Genomic DNA, 24,831 nt, shown 5'->3' on the forward strand with positions numbered 1-24,831 from the left:
CGCGTCTCTTGAATTCACAGCTTTTAACTTTAAGGAATTTAACCTAGCAACCAGACTAGTCTTGGCAAAAAATATCTCTCGCCCGAACAGGGACTTGAACCCTGGACCCTCAGATTAAAAGTCTGATGCTCTACCGACTGAGCTATCCGGGCTCTTAAATCGAAATGTTTTAATAGTAAAATCTATTTAGTTACATCAAACTGGTCAACATAACATACTTTGAAAAAAAAGGAGCCAGAAACATTGATTCTTGTGGCACAGTTCCCAAAGAAAAATCGAAAAATCGAAAGTTTTATGTCTGAATAACTGGTTTTCAAAAGAATGTTGTATAATTTGATGATATATCTTCTAGAGAATAAATTATGGAAGCATATGGGTAGCAATATTCAATTTTGAATGTAATATGCATATATATGTATATGCATATGAATGTAATGACAATGCAATATGTAAGGTGGCAATGCATTTATGTATTTACATTTTCCTATACATTTGTGCAATGTTTGGTGCAATATGAAAATGAAAATTAAATTACATAATTTTAATTTGCCATTTCATACACTAGTTTTAATATGTAAAATGAATACTGCTTTTAACGCTTTATAAGCTGCAAAATGAAAATTAAAATGTATTACAGAAATGATTAGATATGTGTAACATGCTTAAGCAAAAAGTGTGGCAAAATTATCATTCAATTGTTATTTTTATTTAAGAAGACAGAACTACTTATCAGTATTTATCAGTGGGACAATATTCATACAATACTATAACCTAAAAATAATTTAAAGGGGTCAGTTGCAGGCCTCAGCAGCACGAATTATGTGTCCAGCAACATCTGATTCAAATATTATGCTAATTTAACAGTGAGTGGTGGTTTCAGACATCACAGTGCTGCACACACACTGACTCTTATTCTGCCTGAAAGAAAGAAAGAGCCGTGCTGAAGGTGGAACGATTTGACCAATCAAATGAAAGAAGCATTTCAGCTCTGCCCACAAGTGTGAATGAAATATTGAAGCCATAAACCGATTTGTAACGTACACGTTTTTATAATCAAAACTTACACTGACCAACTGTCTTGTCCATGTTCTCTCACTTGAATCCTCTTGAGTCTTGAGTCTCTTAACCTTCTGCAAACCCCGCCTTGTTCACGCAGTGATTGACATGATGGGAGGGGGCGGAGACGTAATCAGCTCAGAATGCATTTCCAATGTGCACATTGAATTTTGCTACATTCATTGCGGGACATTGAATGAAAATTCAATCGTAAGTGTCTTGACTGTAAATGCAATTAAGAAAAATAGCATTTGAATCATAATCTTCATTTCTCTTCAGTTCTCTCTTCACAGCAGTTCAGTCAGTGTTCTGTTTGAGTAAATGAATTACTCCGGGATATTGGTTTGTTTGAACTCAGAGGGAGTGTCAGCCACATTTAACAAGTGAACAGCTTAGGTGATTTGTTTCTTAATGCATATTGGAGATGCGAACCGTTTAAAATGATTCAGTTCGATTTGGTGAACTGGTTCAAAAAGATCTGGTTACAGCGATTGATTCGTTCATGAACCGGATATCACAAACTGCTTTGTTTTGAACTCTCTCACACAACAGGCACGCAAGAGAAGACAATGCTGAATTAAGTCGTAGTTTTTGCTATTTTTGGATCAAAATGTATTTTCGATGCTTAAAAAAATTCTAAGTGACCCTCTGATGCCACATGGACTACTTTGATTATGTTTTTCTTATCTTTCTGGACATGGACAGTAGACCGTACACACAGCTTCAATGGAGGGACTGAGAGCTCTCGGACTAAATCTAAAATATCTTAAACTGTGTTTCGAAGATGAACGGAGGTCTCACTGGTTTGGAACTACATGAGGGTGAGTCAATAATTACATAATTTTGATTATTGGGTGAACTAACCCTTTAAGTAGAAATTAATTGTACGCAGTTTTGTTTTAGGCACTAAAACATTCCCGTACATTATAATCAAACATATTTTTATATTGAAAAAATTAAGATTTCTGTGCCACCCCCTCTCTATAGCCAGTAGGTAATATTATTGTTTCATGGCACTTATGTTGTTTTTGTTTTGAGGACTTGATAATAGTGTTTATTCATATGTTTAAAAACATTGATTGGGTAACATAATACTCTACTTGTGTTTATAATAATAAAAAAAATAGATACAAAATATATTAAGGAGTAGTAGTTTCACTAACATGACTCTGGTCTGGCTAAACCATGCTTTCATTCCTTTAAAAGTCTCTTGTATAAAAACATTTTGTATAAAAATGCATGTGTCTGTGATGTCCTTAGTCTTATGTTTAATATTTATCATATTTAGTGATAAAATTCACCAGTTTTAATCTTATTCTTGACTGTTAATATAGGCAAAGAGGCTTAAATTAAGTCAGTGTCTGATTTATGCAGTTAAGTTTTATTTTTCTGTTGCTACACAATTCTATATTGGTTGCTCACCTGGAAACTACATGAAAAAACATGACCAACCAAACAGGTTGCGGCATCCGTGATGCAACGTCAGATCTGTGAACGAATCGTTCATTGTTCACGAATCGAACTGAATCGGTCCGAGCGAGAACCGTGGCTGTAGACTGATTTCGGAATAGCAGCATACTTTATAAAAATTTGGAATACGACTAAAAGCAATTATGTTAGAATGCTATCATGATATTGCGAAATCAGACCATCTCTTTCATATTTGGATAATTAAATCACACAGTAACTGCCACGTAAAAGAAAAAAAATCACATGCTGATTTCACAACAGCATACTACTATTACTCTTTCTGCCATAGAGAGATATTCTAAAATAGTACTTAAGAAACAGACTCGTTTTCAGGCGCTTCTTTCAAAAGAACAGTTCGAAAGAACCGATTCGCGAAAAAGAGTCGGTGTTTCCAGCACTAGTTGAGCATTAACTCACACTCGCGTGCGATGCTTGGGAGGTTTTGGGTGTCACTCGCTTCTTCAACTCAGTTCGCAGCTCACAAACTATGGCGGGTGGAATGTGACAGGATTACCTGCCGAAGTCGACAGTCGTGTACTTTTGCGTGTCATAAGAGTACGTCGCCTCAACAGACGCGTGACAAGTACGCCGCCTCAACAGACGCGTGATCAGTACGCCGCCTCAACAGACGCGTGATCAGTACGCCGCCTCAACTGACGTCACCTCAACAGACGCGTGATAAGTAAACCGCCTCAACTGACTGTGACACAAAATACCTCAAATAGAGTTAAATTAAATAATTTTTTGGTTTTACATTATTTTACTACAAATTATACACCATCAACAGAGCTGAAAATTAGTTGTATTTTCACAATAACATCAACATAAATTCACACACATTAATTATTAAACATTATTCTGATTTGTGCCATTCTGAGGTTTTACTTTTGATATATTGGTTATGTTAATAATTTTACTTAACACTCTGTTACGGTTCTCAGTTTGTCCTGTTTTCAGAGTCATGTCGACCATAAAATGTGCATATCAACCATTGAGCTAAATAATTTTGGTCAATAGAAGGTAATGAAAAGGTATTTTAATAAAATTGTTAAAGAAGTGTATTAAAAATTCAGGTGCATTTTGAAACACTTTAAATTGGGCTGTCACTAACGATTATTTTGTTAAATGAGCAATCTACTGATGATTTTTTTTTTTTTTGTAATACAGAAAAGACTTGAAATATTTGCTTAAACTGTAAATCTTTAAAAGTAGACTTAAAATATCTGTAACGATGAGGCAATAATTGGTTTAAATAAAACATTAAAAGCGAGTAATCATATGGTTTCACTGAACACTGTTAAAAAACATAAAGGAATGTTCATCTAAACAATAAACGTATGTACAATATGTAATGTAAATGCCTATAGAGGGCGCCAGCAGCCTAAGTGATTGAGCAAGTTTGCATATTTAGATCTATATTGGATGTAATCTTGTGTTGGCGTTTTATATATTTCATATATATGAATGTTTTCAACATTTTAAGTCAACAGATGAACTTTGCAGATGAGTTTGTTGACTGAGCTGCAAGAGATGTGTTCCACATAACAGTGAAACAATGAATATTATTGGAAACATATAGGTACAATTCAGAAAAATGCAGGCTTTACAAAATGTTTAGCCACAAACTATGCTGATATAGCGAGAAATTCACTTCGACAAGAAATATCCACACATTGGAGGATAAAAAAAAAAATCTTAAAGGATTTTTAAAATTAAAAATCTAAAGTCTCAAAGTCTTAAAGGAATGGGGATCTTCATGTTGATCAAACTTTTTTTTAGAATAATGTATGGAGACGCAAATATTTAGCATGTCCCTTAAATATGTAACTTTTGGCCTGTAGGATAAACAATGATTTCACTAAAATTTAACATTTAATATACAACTAATTTTTCAGTTTTATGGCATCCCTTTTCCAGTTACATTTTTTTTCTGTCTTTTTGCAATTGACATTATTTCAAGCCACTGTTTGTACTGCTTGCTCATTTTCAGAAATAAAAGTACAATTAGTAATGATAAATCAGCATTGCTGTGTTATTGTATGTTGTGAGAAGTTTTCTGTGTCTTAAATTCATTAATGACAAACGCATTTGAAGTTTTGGGTTATTACAATACTAATCTAAAAATGTGAATAAAATTCAGAGTACATTTTGATTGGTATCAAACATTTAATTTGAAGACTTAAAAGACAACGTCAAACATTTCGAATTCAACAGAAAAAAAAAAAAAAAGAACAAGTATATATATATATATATATATATATATATATATATATATATATATATATATATATATATATATATATATATATATATATATATATATATATATATATATATATATATATATATATAATGTATAAAAAACAGAACAAGCCTTTTGATGACAATGCCTTTTATATATATATATATATAAAAAAACAGAACAAGCCTTATATATATATATATATATATATATATATAAAAGGCATTGTCATCAAAAACATCCTAATATTTCAACATGAACAACCAAAATAAAAAAAAACCTTCAGGCTAGACCAAAATGTGGGGACTGTACAATGCCCAAAATCATGTGGCTGCTGAAGCTATCATACGTGGCGTGTACTGGGAGCCTCAGAATTAGTCCACACGTATTTGCCTCTGGAAAAACTCTCTTCACACCGTTTACTGGGTCATGAAGGAATGCCAGTGTTTTGACACTTGTTTTGACAAGCAAAGGGCAATTGAAAGCCATTCATTTTACTGGATGAGGCCAACTGCTCATAAATTCCACCTAGGTCACACCTAAAGGACAAAATTTTGAGTCAGACTGTACTTGCATATTATTGAACCTTTGAATGATTCAAATGTATACAAAATACAATAAAAAAAATAACTTTAAAATGTAAAAAAAGTGTAAATAAGCAACAGCAATATCCAGAAATAAACAGGTGTAAATGTACAGGCCTACAACAAATATTTTTTTCTACAATCACATTCTGAACACTGAACATAAAAGCAATAACAAACTACCAAAAAATATGTGAAATACATGGTGTAAAACACATAAAATAATTATTCCATACACATTTTTTGAGTGAGTGAGAGTTAGAAAGGGAGAGAAAGCATTTGTGCCTGTGTCTCTCGGTCTCTCTCTCGCTCTCTGTGGGTGTGTGTTTGTGTGAGAGATAGAGAGTGAGAGAGAGGGAGTGAGAGAGGGCAAGAGAGAGTGCGTGGGTCTCTGTGTGAGTGTAAGTGTCTGTGCGTGTAAGAGAGAGAGAGAGAAGGTTGTAGAGAAAGTGTGAGTGAGAGAAAGAGGAAGAGAGGGCAAGTGTGCCTGGGTCTCTGTGTGAGTGTAAGTGTCTTTGTGTGTGTGTGTGTGTGTGTGTGAGTGAGTGAGTGTGAGAGAGGGAGAGAGCATGTGTGCACATGTGTCTCTGTCCGAGTGTGTGTAAGTGTTTTTTGATGAAAAAAAATAAATAAATAAATTGTTGAATTTCCCATTCATTTTCCAAAGACAAGATTGATTAATTTTTTTATTATTTTTTTTTACACACCTTCAGAACAACCGAATCAAGGCCAGTTTTTTGTGTATGTATAGATACATAGATAGATAGATAGATAGATAAATAATGTAAGAAAAGTCACAAAATTGTATTCCTCTGAGATGAAGGGAACCCTTTTTTTAACTAATGAAAAGTCGATTGGGGTCATATTGACACCCAGGAAAGATTGAGGGTTAAACACTTTACCAGCGAACTACACTTTGAAAATATTTCTGTCAGAACACATCCGCTTATCTGATAAAAATGAATGTATCAAAATATTTTTAAATGTAATACCACTTTATGAAAACACCTATTGTAAACGTACCTGGATGTAAGAGTCATCATTTTGTCACACAGAGTAGGCTACAATATCCTTTGTCTGACACATCCATTTCAAGTCAGTCAGTCTGTATTAATGAACAGGTGACCTGAATCAGGTGTGTTTAATTAAGGAGACATGCATATTGTGCAGTGATGGGGGTCCTCCAGGAATGTTCTTAAGAACCATTGTGCTGTCTGCATACATTTACAAAATAACAAGAATGTGTTTGCTAATTATATATTGTAGTTTACTTTATATCATAATAGGCTACTATTTGTCTATTCTTTTTTTTTTTAAGTTCTGTGCTTCAGAGATAAATTGTGTTACTATGTATATTGATGTGCTTAAAAAATTGTATTAATTGTTTGGCAAATGCAGGTGTGTTTGACTAGGGTTGGAGCTAATTCTGCATGCCAGGTGCACTCCATTCATTGGTTATCCCTAGGCCTGGTTCTTAGTCCTGGTCATGTGGACCCTCTGCTATGCACATTTTGCATGTCTCTCTTATTTAACACTCCCGATTCAGTTCATTAGCTTGGTAAAAGAGAGCTCCGTGAACTGAACTGAGTGTGTAAGATAAGGGAGATATAAAAATTAAAGACAAATGGGGTCTTCCAGACTTTTACCAGTGATAGATGCAAAAAGCTAACATTTCTCATTGGATGGGGGTTTATCAGGTATGGGTAACTGGAATGTGTGAGGGTACACAGACATGGAGGCTTTATATTGGCATTGTACAGAGATGCATACTGCCATCAAGATTACATCTTTCATGAGAAGTCCATGGTTATTAGACCAAGACAATTCCAGCTCTCATTCTGCATGTGCTACAGAAGCACGGTAGACAGAGTGAATGTTCAGTCCAGATCTGTCTGAATATTGAACATGTGTGACCGATCATGAAAAGGACATTCAGGCAATGATGACCACAGACTGATGAGCAGCTGAAGAAGAAACAATTATTATCCTCGATTTACAAACAATTGAACACTGAAATTAAAAGGAAAGTTGACGTGACACAGTGTGAAACGTGTTTCTGTCCCATTTATCTTATATTTACAGATTACTGTTTATTTAGTCAGTGAAAACATTGAAAATTTTGTTTGCAGTTTTGTCAATCAAATAAATATTAAATATGGGTTTCTATTTAATCCTATCGAGATGTTTTATGTCTTGAGGTCTATAAAAGTTAAAAATAATAATGATAAATTTCAAAGCATTCTATGTACTGTAATTATAAACTATACTGTCAGTTTACCATAGTTATCCAAATTAAGTAAATCATTCGCGTTTTTTTTTCAATTCATAAGAATAAAAACTTCTTATATTTGGGTTAAAATCAATCCCATGGCGTCATCTAGTGGACAACATTAATATCACTGCCTTAGCGTCCCAAATATGATAAATTAATAAAATTAAGCATGTTTGCTTAGAACGACTTTGTTCTCGATGCCATTTAATGTTAAAGATCGAATGTCTAATGAATATCTATTATAAATACAACTTTATTTCTGTTAAAATTACACTCTTCTATGTCAAGATCACAAGGAAACAAGAAAGAAATGTAATTCAAGCAGAAATCATGCATTTCCTCTCAGTTTTTCCCTACTGTTTGTAGCATCCAAGCAAACTGAACATTAATGTGCTTGTACTTCACTTCAACACCAACTTAACAGATAAACATAATTTATCAAACATAAAATAGACTTTATGCAGTTATTATTATGCACTGTTACCACGTTTTGGGAAATATCTTAAAAACAACCTGTTACAAATGCATCTACTGTAATGCAAACCTTACATTTCGTGTAAAGCGAAGTATACTGAGACGATGTATATATCAGGCGTCTTGTGAGGCGGCGTATATTGAGACGGCGTATATATCAGGCGTCTTGTGAGGCGGCGTATATTGAGACGGCGTATATATCAGGCGTCTTGTGAGGCGGCGTATATTGAGACGGCGTATATATCAGGTGTCATCTAAGGCAACGTAGCTAGGTTCAGACGTACTGAGAACACGTACTATTTTTGTTAAATTTCTTACGTACGCCGTCGTCACGTCGCCGCCTATGATTGGTTCCAACAGTGACGTCGCCGCGACGTCGCCGCGGGTCTGTCGTCTGCCCTCCCATTCAATCCCATTCAAAAATGAACACGGACTGACGGCGACGGAAGGGTCGACTGCTCCTTCTCCTTCTCCTGCTAAGGCCTTAGATGTGTCACAAAATGCACGCCATACACAAACCACAAGTGGTTCACCAGAGTTCGTCTTCTCGAAGTCTACATGATTTTCGATAAGTCGCACCCCGTCTCTCAGGGAACTATAAAGAAGAAGCACCACAAACAGAGGAAGAGTCAACGCCGAATGTGTAGAATAAGGAAGAAGACTACTGCTCCGTTGAGTATTTGTTGACACTCGCAAGGAGTTGGGATCTTGTCTCTCGCGGCCAGCCATGGAAGTGACAGGGAGATTTCTGTCCTGATGCTGCGATCTCACGCCTAAGCGTTCCTTACACAAATGTGAGTAACTGTTACACCTAAGATTGTGTATGCTTATATAACTTATAGGAAATCACAATATACAAGCTCAAAACTCATAACCGTGTGTCTATCGATGTTAGCGCAGTCAGTACAACATTACAGTGCGTACCATTAGCCTGTCTGCCCTCACGAGTTCACAAAACGGTTAGTGATACTTAACAGGTTTTTCTATTGTACTTGTATAGGGACACGACGTTACTGGCCTCCGCCGTGATCGTGTGGGAATGGCTGAACGAGCACGGGCGCTGGCGGCCGTACAGCCCGGCCGTGTCTCACCACATCGAGGAGGTGATGAGAAGCGATCCCCGCGGCGGCAGCGTCGTTTTAGGCCGAGCTGACAGCCGCCTGTCGCCCTACATCATCGATCTTCACTCCATGCGTCAGTTCAGACAGGACACCGGTAAGATGAACATCAGAAGAGCATCAGTCCACCTGTGGCAAGCCATTTTTACAATCATTCTATAGAACAACGTAGAAATGTTACGATTTTATATATGTATTTAAATTTCACTAGTGGCTTGAAATGAAAAACATCAGAGCATTCAGTACATTAGTTCTTGCTAATCTTGATATTTTAATTGAACTATGAACAGTTATGAGTTGTCCTTGCATATGAGTCAACCGGTGAGATCAGAAATGTTATTAGTAACATTTGGAATGGATACTAGTAGCAGGTACTAGTAAAACTTCAGGCAAGTACAAATAAGCTGGACTGAATATTAATAACTATTGAAATGGTTACTAGTAACGTAATCAAGCTGTAAATATGGAAGCCCGTTTCTACCACAAAATACACTCAGTCTCACAATAAAAAGGACTTCTCACAGTTCTGTTTTTTTTCTTTTCTTATTTGCAGTTGTGAGTTAACATCTCGCAATTATGACAATTAAAAATTGTTTTTTTTTCACACAATTCTGAAGTTTATAAAAAGTAAGAGAAAAAAAGGTCAGTACTGTGAGATGTAAAGTCAGAATTACAAGGAAGAAGAAGTCAAAATTGTGAGATGAAAGAGTCACAAATTTTTTTTAAATACCATGGTGGAAACAAGATTCCACACATAAGTGCTAGAACCTCATAAACACGACTGGAATCGAATCCAGCAACAACTGGAATACATGGTACTTGGAATCAAGTGGTAAATTGTCGCACTTTTGGAATTATGAGTAGTTGCAAATAAGTGCTTGTATCTCTTAGTGAAACTGAAGAAAATACTAGGCATTATTGAGATACTAGAAAAAAAAATCAATAACAGATAACTGTTTAAGGAATCATTGTTAAAACGTCTTGAGAGTTAAGGGGCTCTCAAGCAAAGGGAGTGGCGAATATATAATTTGTGATGTAGAATTTCAAAGCACTTCTATGCTCTGTAGTAAACATACTGTACACTTGCATTCTGCATTCAATGGTTTTAATGACATGTTGTTTTCACACATTCACCAGCAAATAAAAAAAAAATTATCTACTTATACATATGCACTCGTTTAAGTTTTGAAGTGTGACATTGAATAATGTCCACTGTCTGCCCAGGCAGCTGTTGTGTTGGAACAATATACAATGGCAGACAAACAGGTGCATCTCAATAAATTAGAATGTAGTGGAAAAGTTAATTTAATTCAGTAATTCAACTCAAATTGTGAAACTTGTGTATTAAATAAATACAGTGGACACAGACTGAAGTATTTCTTTTTTTAAATTGTGATGATTTTGGCTCACATTTAACAAAAACCCACCAATTCACTATCTCAACCAATTAGAATATGGTGACACGCCAATCCACTAATCGACTCAAACACCTGCAAAGGTTTCCTGAGCCTTCAAAATGGTCTCTCAGTTTGGTTCACTTGGCTACACAATCACGGGGAAGACTGCTGATCTGACAGTTGTCCAGAAGACAATCATTGACCCCCTTCACAAGGAGGGTAATTCTGACTTACGAAGATTGTCAAAATCAATTCAAGGGTTTGAGTGAACTACACAAGGAATGGACTGAGACTGGGGTCAGGGCATAAAGACGTGTCAAGGAATTTGGCTACAGTTATCGTATTCCTCTTGTTAAGCCACTCCTGAACCACAGACAACATCAGAGGTGTCTTACCTGGGCTAAGGAGAATTGTCACCATAAACAGACAATATATGTTAAACAATATCATATAAAAAACAAATGTATGCATGATTGGACCACACAAATGGAGGGAGTAAGAAAAGAGGTGCATGTCATGCTCTAGAGAACACAACTTGTTACAAAACTCCACCCATTGTTCTTCTAAAATTTCCAGACATGCTGATTTAATGCTTGAAGTTGAGTAACAAAACATTATCTAGGACCTTGCACAATTTTAGTTTAGCTTTACATTTAAAGTGTTTGAAGACCTGTATTTTTGCAGACACTGAAGAAAGTGACTAATAGCAATTTAATTTTTTTAATTTTTTTTGGGGGGGACTGCCTTTTTATCCATATGGATAAAGTGCATTGGTGTTAATCAAGTGCACATAGACACTCATAACCACACAAGCCTAAATTTAATAATGGTTTACCGATACACACACACCCAGGCAGCTCCTAAATTTTTTTGCTAACACCCAAATAGTTTTGAACTCTCTCAGGTAATGTTTTGCAGCCAATCTAATATAAGGTTAGTGACATTTGCAACTTTTAGAACGCTGTCAAGACTTGCCCTAAAAACCTGCACAGTAACTTGCTCAGACACACGTAAACAGAGTGAAGTTCCATAAAGGACTGCCCAGGGAAAAGAGCACACTTCTATTAGAAAGAATAAAACTATAAAGATTGATTGAGGAGAGAAGAAAAGGTTGTTACTATGTAACAGGCTAGTTTGTAGTTTTATCAACTACATATATATATATATATATATATATATATATATATATATATATATATATATATATATATATATATATATACTGTAAATTGTGTTGCAAAAGCACATGCAGATACACTAGGCTACCTTTCAAAAGATTCAGATTAAATTTTGTTTGTAAGAAGTTTATATCTGATAGATTATCAGACTTGCTACATAGTCAAGCTACACACATTCAAATGCAAAATGAACTAAGTTTGTGCTAATTTAATTGATTTTGTTATTTTATCTCTGGCCTCAGAACATACCACACTTTCTAAAAGCAGCCCCTGAGATACATCATTTGAATGTCCCTGCCATGCAGCATATGTGCCGCTCACATGCAGTTAAAAACATAAACCCATGTTTTTGTCATAACCTTGACTGTATAATTCAGTGAAATGACTTCTTACAAACAGCAACAACACAAAAATCATGGCAAATAGTTGTTCATCTAATTCATCTGTAACAAAAAGACATTGTTTCATTCAGTTCACAATAGAGCTGAAAGGAAATGACTGTGATCGAGGCACAGAGCTGGATAAGTGAATTCAGACATAATGAAGGATGAACAAAGCATATTGTTGTCTATAATTTGACTGAAGTTACATAATATCTGCAAAATTGTGCAACATGTAAAATGGACATAATAAAAAATAATCTACTTTTTGTATTTCAATAGTGTTTTATTCTATTTGAAGATCTAGTATCTGTATATGTTTTTTAAGTAGTTTTTTTTGCTTCTAGAACTCTGTATATTCAAAGTTCACACCTCAGTGGGTCGATTTATTCAGATGGGTTTTTGCTAGGGCTGGGATAAACTATTATTTTTTAAACGATTAATCGAGCGATTATTTTTTCGATGCATCGATTAATCTAATGATTAATTTTTCCAGACCGTTTCGATTTCGATTATCCCCCCATTAACTGACTACTAACAATTTATACATGTTGATTTACATATCTGAATGAAAAAAACATGAATTCCTTAACATTGCAATATATGTTTATTGCTCTTAAAATTACAAAATAAAAGACTGACTAAGAATGCAGTACTTTGCACTTGTATAGAGATAGCATTCAATAAAACCTTGAAAACACATAGCTCACTGAAACAAGCTTACTGAACACATAGGGCCTAGCTTACTGAAAAAAAGTAATTCTTTCAGATGAAAATAACAACTTGATGTTTAGCATTCAAAAAAAAGTCATGGAGAAAAAAAAAATCTCTGAATGCTCCACGTGAAACTTTTGCGTTCCGCCCTTTTTCTATCGTGTCTAATGATTTTGGTTAATATGCACGAGGGAGGGAGGGAGAGAGAGAGAGAGAGAGAGAGAGAGCGAGAGCAAGACAGCGCTCGTGTAGTTTGAAGACTGTGAGTGCGCGAGCGCGCATGAAACTTTGGTGTTTCTCCCTTTTTCTATCGTGTTTAATGATTTTGGTTAATATGCACGAGGGAGGGAGAGAGAGAGAGAGAGAGAGAGAGAGAGATGCGAGCGCACATGAAACTTTGGTGTTTCTCCCTTTTTCTATCGTGTTTAATGATTTTGATTATGCACAAGGGAGAGAGAGCAAGAAGCGCTCGTGTTGTTTGAAGACTGAGAGTGCGCGCGCAGCCGGGGCTCTCTCTCGTACGCGCCCTGTCATCACTCACCGATCAAATAAGGCTTTGATAGCCGCCAAACAACAACAAAAAAAGATCAATGCAAAAAAAACCCTGGATTGGTTATAAAACGTTGGACAGAATGTTGATCCGGCCATCGCGTATATTCAGCGCACATAAGGTAAACTTAACACTTTATAAAATATGACACTTTAATATATACTAATATAGCACTTGCATATTTTTGCTCTTTTGTTGGTTTTGATTGCTTCTATTGTCCTCATTTGTAAGTCGCTTTGGATAAAAGTGTCTGTTAAATAACAAAAGTGAAATGTAAATGTAAATATCAAATAAATAAGTGACACAAATAAAATAAATATCTTCATATAAACAAAAATAAGCCTTTATCTTTGCTCTTTCCATTTAAAATTAGAGGCAGGCAACCACTGCATGTTATCATGATCCAAACAAAGATAATGCATACATGCAACATGAGTAGTTTTTAATCTAAATTAGATTGTATAATTTAGAAATTTCATGCAAACACAGAATGATTTGACTAATGTTTTGTGAAACTATACATAAAAAATATCTGCATGATAGAGAACAGCAGATGAGCTGAACGAGACGCAGATTCACTCTCTGTCAGCAGGTGAGGCTTAAAGTATTTCCATTGTAAGCAAAGCAGCGCTGCACTTATGAACTTTAATATGCATTATATAGAGGCAAGATGAAAATGAAAAATACCATCTAAACCTTTCTAAAGACAGTAAGTTCCTCTCAGACATACATTCATATAACCTCCAAATCGCAATTTGTTTAGCATCTCAACTGATTTGAATCGCCACGTGTTTGAATCAATTTTCAACCGGCTCGCGGTTAATCGTTACATTCCTACTCATCGTGTGTCCCAGGACTTGGTCATAAATTCCTAAATGTATCTCATGCATTAGCTAAATGGATGCTTTAACTTTGATTGACGAATTCTTAATCCCTCCAGATCCTGATTTGATCTAGAAAGAGCATAGAGACATCTCTGTTCTGATAAATGGGTTTAAATTCAAACATGTGCAAAACACAACAATAGGCATTCAGTTGGTATAATGGAGGATTGAATGCTTACATTGGAGACATTGTGCCATTTTATTCTGCTCTTCTGTGATACCAGCTGGATGCATTTAATATGCACTATTGTTCTGGTATTTATAAAAGAAGAAGTAGAATTAAGGCTGCTGATGATCAAATGAATGTTACATACATAACATGACTGGCTGACTCTCTTGTAAGAAACACTTTATTTAAAGGGATACTCCATCATTTACTCACACTCAAGCTGTGCCAGATGCATATGAATTTCTTTCTTCAGATGAACACAAGTATACAGTCCTCTTAACTTGTTCATTATATCTATTTTACTATAATTGATTTATAACCTTATCGTTTACCTCCTCAGGTACGTTAAGACAAGTGCGACGGAGTTTCTATGACCCCACCTCAGCACCAGGCCAAGGCTGGATATGGGAGTGGGAAAATGACGCAGGTTCTTGGACGACCTATGACATGGAGGTTATCATTGCCTTGCAAGCGGCGTGGGACCGACAGCAACCCTGGCTGGACCTGACATCGATTGGCTTTTGCTACTTTGTGGACTTCCAGACCATGACCCAGATTAACAGGCAAACACAGCAGCAGAGGCGTTTGCAGAGACGCTCAGATAGGGTTTACCCACTGGTCTCAGGGCCACTGCCTAAAACCTCACAGGCTTGGGGTACAGGCTCAGGAACTGGAGGCATGAATAGAGGAGTTACATCAGGAGGGGGCACATCCGGGGCACATCTTGGGGTTGGTGTATCTGGTTCTACTTTGAGTAGAAAAGGAAGTGCGGTATACCCAAACGGGATGCTTTCGATATCATCTCTCAATCCCACTGGACAGCCATGTGCCTGCCAGCAGTGCATGCTGGTGTTGAGTGTAAAGGCAAATGGAACCTCATCACAGACACTGGGACGTGCAACAAAGCCAAACAGTCCTAAATTCAATTTTGGGACACTTCCATCCTCTTCTTCATCCATGTCTGTTTTAAACTCGTATTCTCATACACTACCACGGGGCACATCTTTAAAATGCTCGCTCTCAGAAGAAGCCAAGAATTCTGCTTTTGATCAGTCATTGTCTCTTCTCATGTCAGATACTGCCAATCTCTCAATCTCCTCTAGCCGTTCACCGCCTCTAACTCTGCCATCGTCGAATCCGCAGCCTTCATCTGTCCCAAGCTCTTCGTCTTCAGCAACCTTTGTGGCTACAGCCATGCTTATTAACACATCAGCCATTCCCACATCATCCACAGCATCTTCAACAACGTTGCCCACTCAACGCTCCGCTGCGTGTACTGCCCCTTTACCAACTCGTGCCAGTCTGACAGGGCTCAGTCAGCCTGCTTTGCACAGAATTGCCATGGCACAGTCACGGGCCCTGATTGCCTCTGGGTGAGAAATTTATTTTTCCTTGTCTTTCAATTTCCCCCAGTATACTGTATAGTTCATATGATTATATTATGATTTAAATTTAGAATATACAATATCATTAAAAGGTTTGGGGTCAGTACAGTAAAGAAATGAATACTTTTATTAAGCAAGAGTGGATTCAATTGATCAAAAGTGACAATAAAGACAGACACTTATAATGTAACAGAAGATTTCTGTTTCAAATAAATGCTGCTCTACCGAAACTTTCTTTTCAAATAATAAAATGAATAGAGACCACGACTAAAGAATAATAATCAGCGTCTAGTTCAGCGACATGCAGTCACTGGCATGACAGGATCTGCAAAAGCCACTCTCAACCGCTTTCTCACCCGAAATAAAGGGGTTTTAGTCTGAATAAAAGATCGTAACAGTGCATGGCTTTGGCTATATGTATTTAACCGCGATGTTCAAAATGCATCAGTTCAACCGCAAAGAATCTAATCATAGGCCATTTTGTGGACATTACACAAAAAAGGGTACCTAAATCATAATTATAATAATAATTGCTTCTATTGTACTCATTTATAAGTCGCTTTGGATAAAAGCATCTGATAAATGACTAAATGTAAATGTAAAATCACTTGTATATATTATAGTGTTAACAGTTCAACTCGTGTATTTGTGTGTTCTTGTATTTTACCCTCCTCTGTGAGGGAGTGAGTTTCTCACGTTTCTTACACTGCTAAATCATCCATGTCTGCTCTGCTTGATGACCATGTGGGGACAGAATGGTCTTTATTCGTTCCCTCCCCATGCCATTTATGCATATAACTGTTTCTCTGGCTTTTCCCATGGCTCTCAGTGGTGAGTTCATGTTCACGCTGGGTTTCTGCAGCAACCTTTGTTGACATGACATGGGCTGGTCCGCATTAGCAACACAATGCTGTCTCACTGAAGCAGTTGACATAGTAGAGTGTGTGTGCACGACTACGTTAAGAAGGATTTGGGGTAACGAGCAAAAGGTTTAGAGATTGACTGTTACAACAATCGTGTCCCAGTGTTTTCCTGAAGCATTAGACATGACATTTTTCTTGTTGGCGGTTTGGGACGTAGCTGGAGTGGATAAAAAAAAAAAAAAGAGTATTTTTATTATTTTGGGCTAATTTTGATGTTACAGACTACAGAGTATGTACTGCTAAAGACAGCTGGTCGATAAATTAATTGGTATAAATTGTACCTAGGCTAGATTAAAGCAAATACAAATAAAACACTGGTGTCCCACACTTTTAAATGAGTCTGGTGCTCTTTCTAATGTACCTCCTGTTTAAGACATAAAGCCATCTGGAGGCGTTGTGCAGCAGTCGTAGGGCATGTGTGTGAGAGAAAACAAAGAGACAAGTCTGTTGTAAAGGAAGATCAAGGGTCAGTGAAGGTCAAAAGCTTCCCCACTGGTCTTTCCCAAACTGCCATCTACCCTCCAAACTTCAGGCACTTCTGTAATTTCAATGGAAAACAAAACAGGCATATTAATAACAACTACTGCTGCAGTATTTATGATTGGCTAAAATGTGCTTTAGCCAATTATTATATGTTGATCTGTCATCATTTTAAGCAAACATGCAACATCTGCTTCTTTTACCACTTAACCACTTCAGCATAATTGGTTCAGTTTTCACTTTCGTGTGAATAACATTATGTTGAAAATAAAGTGTGCCTCAAACAGAACTTCTGTTCAAGAGAAAAATAAAATGTGGCAGTAGACAAATTATTTATCAGTGTCAAAAAAGGTTTCTTTTATGACTATGAACTAGTGACATAATAATATGTAGTTAAGTTTATATGTAGTTTTAGAATATGCTTTTGCGGCTCTTAGATTAAGTTTCTCCTCGATTTCTTTTAAACTGATGACTATTTATTGTGAAGTGAAATCTGATTCAATGCCTGACTTACTAATATATATATATATATATATATATATATATATATATATATATATATATATATATATATATATATATATATATATATACAGTACAAACCAAAAGTTTGGAAACATTACTATTTTTAATGTTTTTGAAAGAAGTTTCTTCTGCACATCAAGCCTGCATTTATTTGGTCAAAAATACAGAAAAAAAATGTTCTGAAAAAATATTAAGCAGCAGAACTGTTTCCAACTTTGATAATGAATCATCATATTAGAATAATTTCTAAAGGATCATGTGATAATGATCCTAAAAATTCAGCTTTGCATCACAGAAATAAATTATAATTTAAAGTATAATAAATGTAAAAAACAATTATTTTAAATTGTAATAATATATCACAATATTAGTTTTCAGTATTTTTTGTCAAATAAATGCAGGCATGATGAGCAGAAGAAACTTCTTTCAAAAACATTAAAAATAGTAATGTTTCCAAACTTTTGGTCTGTACTGTAATATATATATATATGTGTGTGTGTGTGTGTGTATATGTGATTGTATGTATGTTTTTCTATAATCATAAGACACAACATCAAAATATAATTGTCTGTTGCCTTTATTTAATGTATGTGCTATAACTGTATTAATTTTTGAGGTTAGTCACCAACCATCTGAAAAATAAAGTATAATACTCAATATCTGACAGCAAGCTCAGTACATGGATGACATGCAGACTCTGCAACAGCTGCTACATTCATATACATTTTTCTAAATGTAATTATGTATAGACAAATCCTTTTGTTAAGACTAGCAGCTAACAGACTGCAGCAAAATGAGATCAGAAAATAAGTGTGAGAACACCGCAGACAAGACCAACGAGGGTGTAAAGAGGGAAGTAAAAGCACTGTACATTAGAGTTGCTTTCTGTGGGTTTTTCTTTTTTTTTATTGTGCATTTTTTGACAAGAAAACTTGCTGTGAGATGCGTTTGGTATTTTGTTATTTTTAATTTTTTTACACAGATTTGGCCAAAAATTTGATGCTTTGTTTTGACAAAATTGTCAAAATGCACCTTCAGTCAAGTATCATGTAACTGTTGATGTTGGAGGCAAAACAATGGTTTATGTGTTCGTTAGTCGTTGAACAAGAACTGCGTGTTGAACTTGGTAATGAAGAAACTAGTAGAATATCTGTGGGCTAGTTTTATGCAACATTATCATGATATTTATAGAAATTTAGAGTCAAATTAATCTTTAACTTTATTTTGTGTTCAATGAAATACACTCAAAATACGAGTGTGTTGAAATTTTCGTTTTTTTTTCTTATGTACGATGGCAACCATTAAGGCAGTACTGCCACCTACTGTGTTGGAGCATCAAACAGATACCAGTTACTTGCGCTGTATATTATAAAATGTATAGTGTAAACACAATCTTAGTATTTTATATTTAAAATATCACAGGTTATTGCAACACCCCTACACTAAAAGATCTTCAGCTTCAAGAGGGAACAATACTGCAGTTTTGAGGTTTTTTTGGCAATGCATGAGAACATTCAGTAAGACAGCAGCCAGTTTGTCCAGTGGCCTTATAGAGCTTTTTTTTCCTCCTAGGGTACCGACAGTACCAGTGAAGAATCTCAATGGCTCCAGCCCTATCCATCCGGCTTTAGCTGGTAGGAACATAAGACGCATTCTTAATACATTTTCAGGAATGACAATCTGACAGTACATTACATACCCTAGTTTATACATTGTAATTTGTTAAAACATATGCATTATGATGCATTGCAGGTATTACAGGTATTCTGATGAGTGCAGCAGGATTACCTGTATGTTTGACCCGTCCACCAAAACTAGTTCTGCATCCCCCACCTGTCAGCAAGGGTGACATCAAACCAATTCCTGGCATTGGGCACTGTTACCGAAAGACCACCAAGAAACAAGCACGCAAAGGTGAGAGTTCATGGTTATTTGTACTTATAAAGACAAATTCACAGATGTACTGCAGTGTTGCTGCAGAATTTTGTTCTGAAAGTGAAGCGATGACCAAAGTCCTTAAGTAAGGTTCACTTTATCAATTCAGGTCATAATACATTACGGGGAAAGTCATGAATAAAGTCAAAAAAATGAAACATAATGCAGCAGCCACCAATCACTACCAGCTGTATCTATCAATGGCCATCCAACAGTTTTATATACACACAAAATGAAATTTGAATACATTTTGAAATGTGTTTTCCAGGTAGAACACCTGAGGAAGTGGTAAAAAGGTACTTACAGAAGGTCAGGAATCCACCAGAAGAAGTAAGATATCATTGCTTCTTGTTAAGATAAGTGTGTTTTTAAATTGTGCAAAATATATCAACAATATTATTAATACAAATTAATATTAAATTGAACAAAACCTTACAGGTTTCATAATTTTTAATATTACCATGTAACAAATTAAAAACTCAAATTAATTAACAAATTATACAACTACTGCAAGTCGATCCAGCCTTACCCAGATAGATACAGTACACTCAAAATCATATGTACTGTATTACAATCTCGACTGCTTGATTGTAGTGTTTTTGAAAAATGTCAAATTTCAAGAATTATATTGAAAGTTACATATATATAGTACATCCTACTTTACCTGCATACATAGAGTATATTCACTTAAAGCAATATGTATTATATAGCATCTCGGCTATTTTATTGTTTCTGTTGTTGCAGATTTGTAAACTGTGTTATCATGCATCTTTATATATAAAGATGGATACAACTTTATCTGCATGTAGTACACTCAGATAAAGCAAACTGTACTGTATACAAACATTTAGAAACAATATATATATTGATATATAAATTGATATAAATGTTGCATCTTATTGAAATTATTATTATTATTATTTTAATTTTTAAGTTTGTGTTATATCAGTATTCTCGGTTTGATTTCAGGATTGTACTATCTGTATGGAGGCTCTGGGGGGACCCTCAGGGTATAAGGGTCCAGGTGAGTCTGTTGGACGACTGGCACAGTGTGGGCATCTTTATCACTTGCAGTGCCTAGTGGCCATGTACAACAATGGCAACAAAGATGGCAGCCTGCAGTGTCCCACATGCAAGACAATAAATGGAGTAAAGACGGGCAACCAGCCGCCCGGTAAAATGGAGTACCATGTCATCCCACACTCACTTCCAGGACACCCAGACTGCAAAACCATTCGCATCATATATAACATACCGCCCGGGATACAGGTATAACTATATCATATGGTATATAGATTATAGTCTATTTTCAGTGCATCACTTGGACTCCACACAATCATCATTATATTTAATCGAATATCTCCTGTCCTATCCTATCTCTCCCAAGGGTCCTGAGCATCCAAATCCGGGGAAGTCTTTTACTGCAAGAGGATTTCCCCGTCACTGCTATCTCCCAGACAATGAAAAAGGACGCAAGGTAAGTCCTCTCATTGTGTTCAAAACTACTGCTCCCAATTTTGGGGTTGGTTTTAGTTTTTTCTTATGCTCACCCAGGTTTTTTTTTTTTTTTGATTTGATCAGAAATATAGTAAAAACTCCAATATTCTGAAATATTACTGCACTTTTATTTTCTCTGTGATGGCACAGCTGAGTTTTCAGCAGCCATTATTCCAGTCTTATAATGAAATATGCTATTTTGACGCTCAAAAAAACGTGTCTTCTTATTATCAATGTTGAAAACAGTTAATAATATTTTGGAAACCATGATATTGTTTTCTTTGAATAGAAAGCTCAAAGGACAGCATTCGTTTGAAATAGAAATCTTTTGTGACAATATAAGTGTTTGTCACTTTTGTTCAATTTAATGCATTCTTGCTAAATAAAATAATAAAATAATATAAGTATATATATATATATCTGAATGACTCCAAACTTTTGAATAGTCATGTATTATTCTTTCTGTTGTTTTACATTAGTGAATCATATGGAAGGATTGTTTTTGTTTTTTGGCCACTATACACTTCTGTCGCTTAAGGTTGAACTTCAAGTACATTTAAATCATAGTATTGCAAAATTAGTATTGCAAAGTTTTCTTGCTGTTAAAACATATGTCAGCACATATATCCACCAAATGTACCAAAGAGGGTAGGAGAAGACATTTAGATCGAATGTATATAATCATTATTATTCTTTTAAAGATATCAATATACGGTCTGGTTTTTAGGTGTTAAGGCTGTTATTGGTGGCGTGGGATCGACGGCTGATCTTCTCAGTGGGCACCTCCAGCACCACGGGAGAATCAGACACTGTCATCTGGAACGAGATCCATCACAAGACAGAATTTGGCTCCAATCTCACTGGACATGGCTATCCAGACTCTGGCTATATCGACAATGTACTGGAGGAGCTTAAAGCCCAGGGCATCTCTGAAGATGAGGAACAGCAACTGTGAACAGGACGGGACGTGTGAGAAACCATAGGAAAATGAGAACTACGATGAAAACAGTGTGACTAATTGGTACAAATAACTATGTAAATGTGGAACAAGTATGCAGGTATCCCATTCTGAATACAAATTTGGGGATATAGTAACACAACTAACATGAGAATGACATTTGGTTAACGGTGAAAGGTAAGTTTGAAAGAAAAATGAGAGAAAGGAATGTGTGAAAAGTAAGAATGGGAGGTGGAGGGGATATGAAAAATAAGGCAATAGAAAGACTAAGAAAATGCAGGTTATTGAAGCAGCCGACATGGTTTATCTGCTTAAATGATGTTGCGGTGTGAGTTTGTGTAAAACATTTGTAAGTGGGGGTTTATTTGGTCAACTCTGGTACCTCCAAATGGATAATTTGCTCTGAATCTGTTTCCTAGAGCTGAGAAGTATAGTTAAGCGCATATGAATGCTTGTATATTTTAATTTGTATCATCATACGACATCATTCCATGTATTCAGTCTTGTGTATTGAGAACTTGTACTATTTTTGTACGGATGACAATGTGTGCATAAGATTCAGTGTTTGGATTAATCAAAATAGAGCAGCATTTTATTTTATTTTTTTATATATCAAAATAGAAATGATTATTATATCATAGAATATCACATTTTCACGGTACAGGAGAAGCTGAGAAGTGCTGCTTTACTCAACGTTCAGCATTAAATATGTTCCGCTTTAAAACAGAAGAAAGCTATGAGCCAATGTAGCTAATGAGATGGGTAGTTTAATTTAGTGATATTTTGCCAAAATGAATTTTGCAAACTCAAGGATTTGCATAAAATATGATATAGTTCCTTTTAACTGTTCTTTACTGTTCTTATACCATGTTTTAGGCCAGTGTTTTTGTTAGGTCAATTCTTGACCTGTTTCATAATGATCCACTTCTAAGAACGTGCCATTGTTTGGTATGTGTGTATCTGTGCATGTGTGAGCCCATGCATCATGTGTATGTTTGCATTTGTGCTTGATTTAAATATGAGTGTATGCGATGCATCCACAACACAGAGGTACTGTTACTCATCTGCATAATTGTCTTCATGTATTTCTGATTGTATTTCTCTTTCATATTGTCCTCTATTTTCCTTGTTTACTATGTTTTAAGAATGTTTCATATTGAGAAATTGTAGACTGTTTTTGGTTTATTTTTGCCTGTCAAATGCTATTTTTGTTCATGTGAATCATAGAGATGTCTTAAGTTATGGGGAAAAAAAGCTTTGAAATCGACCAACTGCATTATGTTGAGTTTTGTAATGTGTTAAGCATTAAGATAAAATGTTCAAATAAAAATGTTGAATATTATTGGAAGAAAAAAAAAAAAACATTTTGACAAATCAGGAGTCGAGCATGAAAATACCTGTATATGAAAATGTAAAATTAAAAACTAAAAAAACAGAAAAAGAGAATCGAATGCTTTTGTCTTTATTGTATCTCCATTCATTTTTCATAAAATTCTGTTGAATATTTTGTCATGTAATCTGTAGTTTTTATGCATAATGAAAGATCAAACAAAGTGCATTCATAAAATATTGAATCATTTTATTTATTTATTTCACATTACATTTGTCAAGTTTTCACATTAATTAACACTTTATACTCCATAATGACAAAGCATAAACCAGATCTGTGATGAGATTGCATTTAAAATATGTAATATTTAAATAAAAAATAATAATAAATCGATCAAAATTAAATATAAGACTAGAACAAAATGTAAAAAAAAAAAAAAAAAAAAAAAAATCCTAAAGGCTCTCTAAATCTAAGTGCACTACAGTGTAAGATAACCCCCTCCCCCCAAAAAATATTATTACCCCCTGGCATGAGTTGTGGAAATAAGTGGATAAAAATCAGTAGATCATAAATGTCTAATAAACCATGAGTATAATTTATATGGTAGGCATATAAAATGCAAATATTGCTGGTATACATACACGCACAAATAAATTGGTTCTTCAGCGGTTCTTTGGGGTGGTTGAGGTGCTATAGCAGCACAGAAGCCGTTAAGCCCCTGTACAGCTCTTAAAAGGTTCTCTAACTCTCTCTTAGTCTAGTTGGGGAAAGAAAAAAAAAAATTAAACTACAGTGTATTTCCTTAACATGATTCTCAACCTTTTTGCCTCAAGGCACCCTATAAGGAAATATTCCAAGGGCCCCCACACAAGACTTTTTTTTTTTTTTTTTTTACACAAGAAAATTTCCCATTCATAGCAACCATTTAAGAGTTGACTAAATCTAAAATCTGAGGAGACTGGGGTTCCTTTTATGGTTCTAGCACCATTTCACAAAGGTGCTGTATAGCACCTTTAAATATAGGTGTTATTTACCACTTAAAGTGGTTCTGATTACGAGCCAATGGAAATTAAATGAAGACTTTTTGTTATTGGAACACTAATGGTGAAACCAGTGCTTATGTATAATGTTTGTGACAGATCACCCACGAAATCCTACAAATCACCTGTAATGTCATTTTATGTAAAAGGCAAAGTACAACAACAGTACATACAGAAACCATGTATAGTCACTTTATTCCCACCAGATGGAGCTGTTCAGTCAATTCTGAACCCGTGACAGGAGTATGTTCAAACTATTTATAATTATTA

At 35.3% G+C, this 24,831-nt stretch overlaps 1 protein-coding gene and 1 non-coding gene across 2 annotated transcripts; one reads left to right on the top strand and one right to left on the bottom strand.

Annotated features, from left to right (window-relative positions):
- Positions 1–79: 79 nt before the first annotated feature.
- trnak-uuu (transfer RNA lysine (anticodon UUU)) lies at positions 80–152 on the bottom strand. The gene has a single exon. It is a non-coding gene; the product is annotated as a tRNA-Lys (tRNA).
- An 8,391-nt stretch (positions 153–8,543) lies between these two features.
- On the top strand, positions 8,544–23,630 carry LOC128019090 (E3 ubiquitin-protein ligase DTX4). Its single transcript, XM_052605090.1, has 9 exons — positions 8,544–8,892; positions 9,099–9,313; positions 14,829–15,861; positions 19,374–19,435; positions 19,554–19,715; positions 20,005–20,066; positions 20,706–21,005; positions 21,124–21,213; positions 21,961–23,630. Coding segments are annotated over exons 1-9 (2,154 nt in total). The 5' UTR covers positions 8,544–8,890; the 3' UTR covers positions 22,189–23,630.
- The last annotated feature ends 1,201 nt before the right edge of the window (positions 23,631–24,831 follow it).

This window comes from Carassius gibelio, chromosome A1 (genome assembly GCF_023724105.1).
Source record: "Carassius gibelio isolate Cgi1373 ecotype wild population from Czech Republic chromosome A1, carGib1.2-hapl.c, whole genome shotgun sequence".
Taxonomy (NCBI): Eukaryota; Metazoa; Chordata; class Actinopteri; order Cypriniformes; family Cyprinidae; genus Carassius; species Carassius gibelio.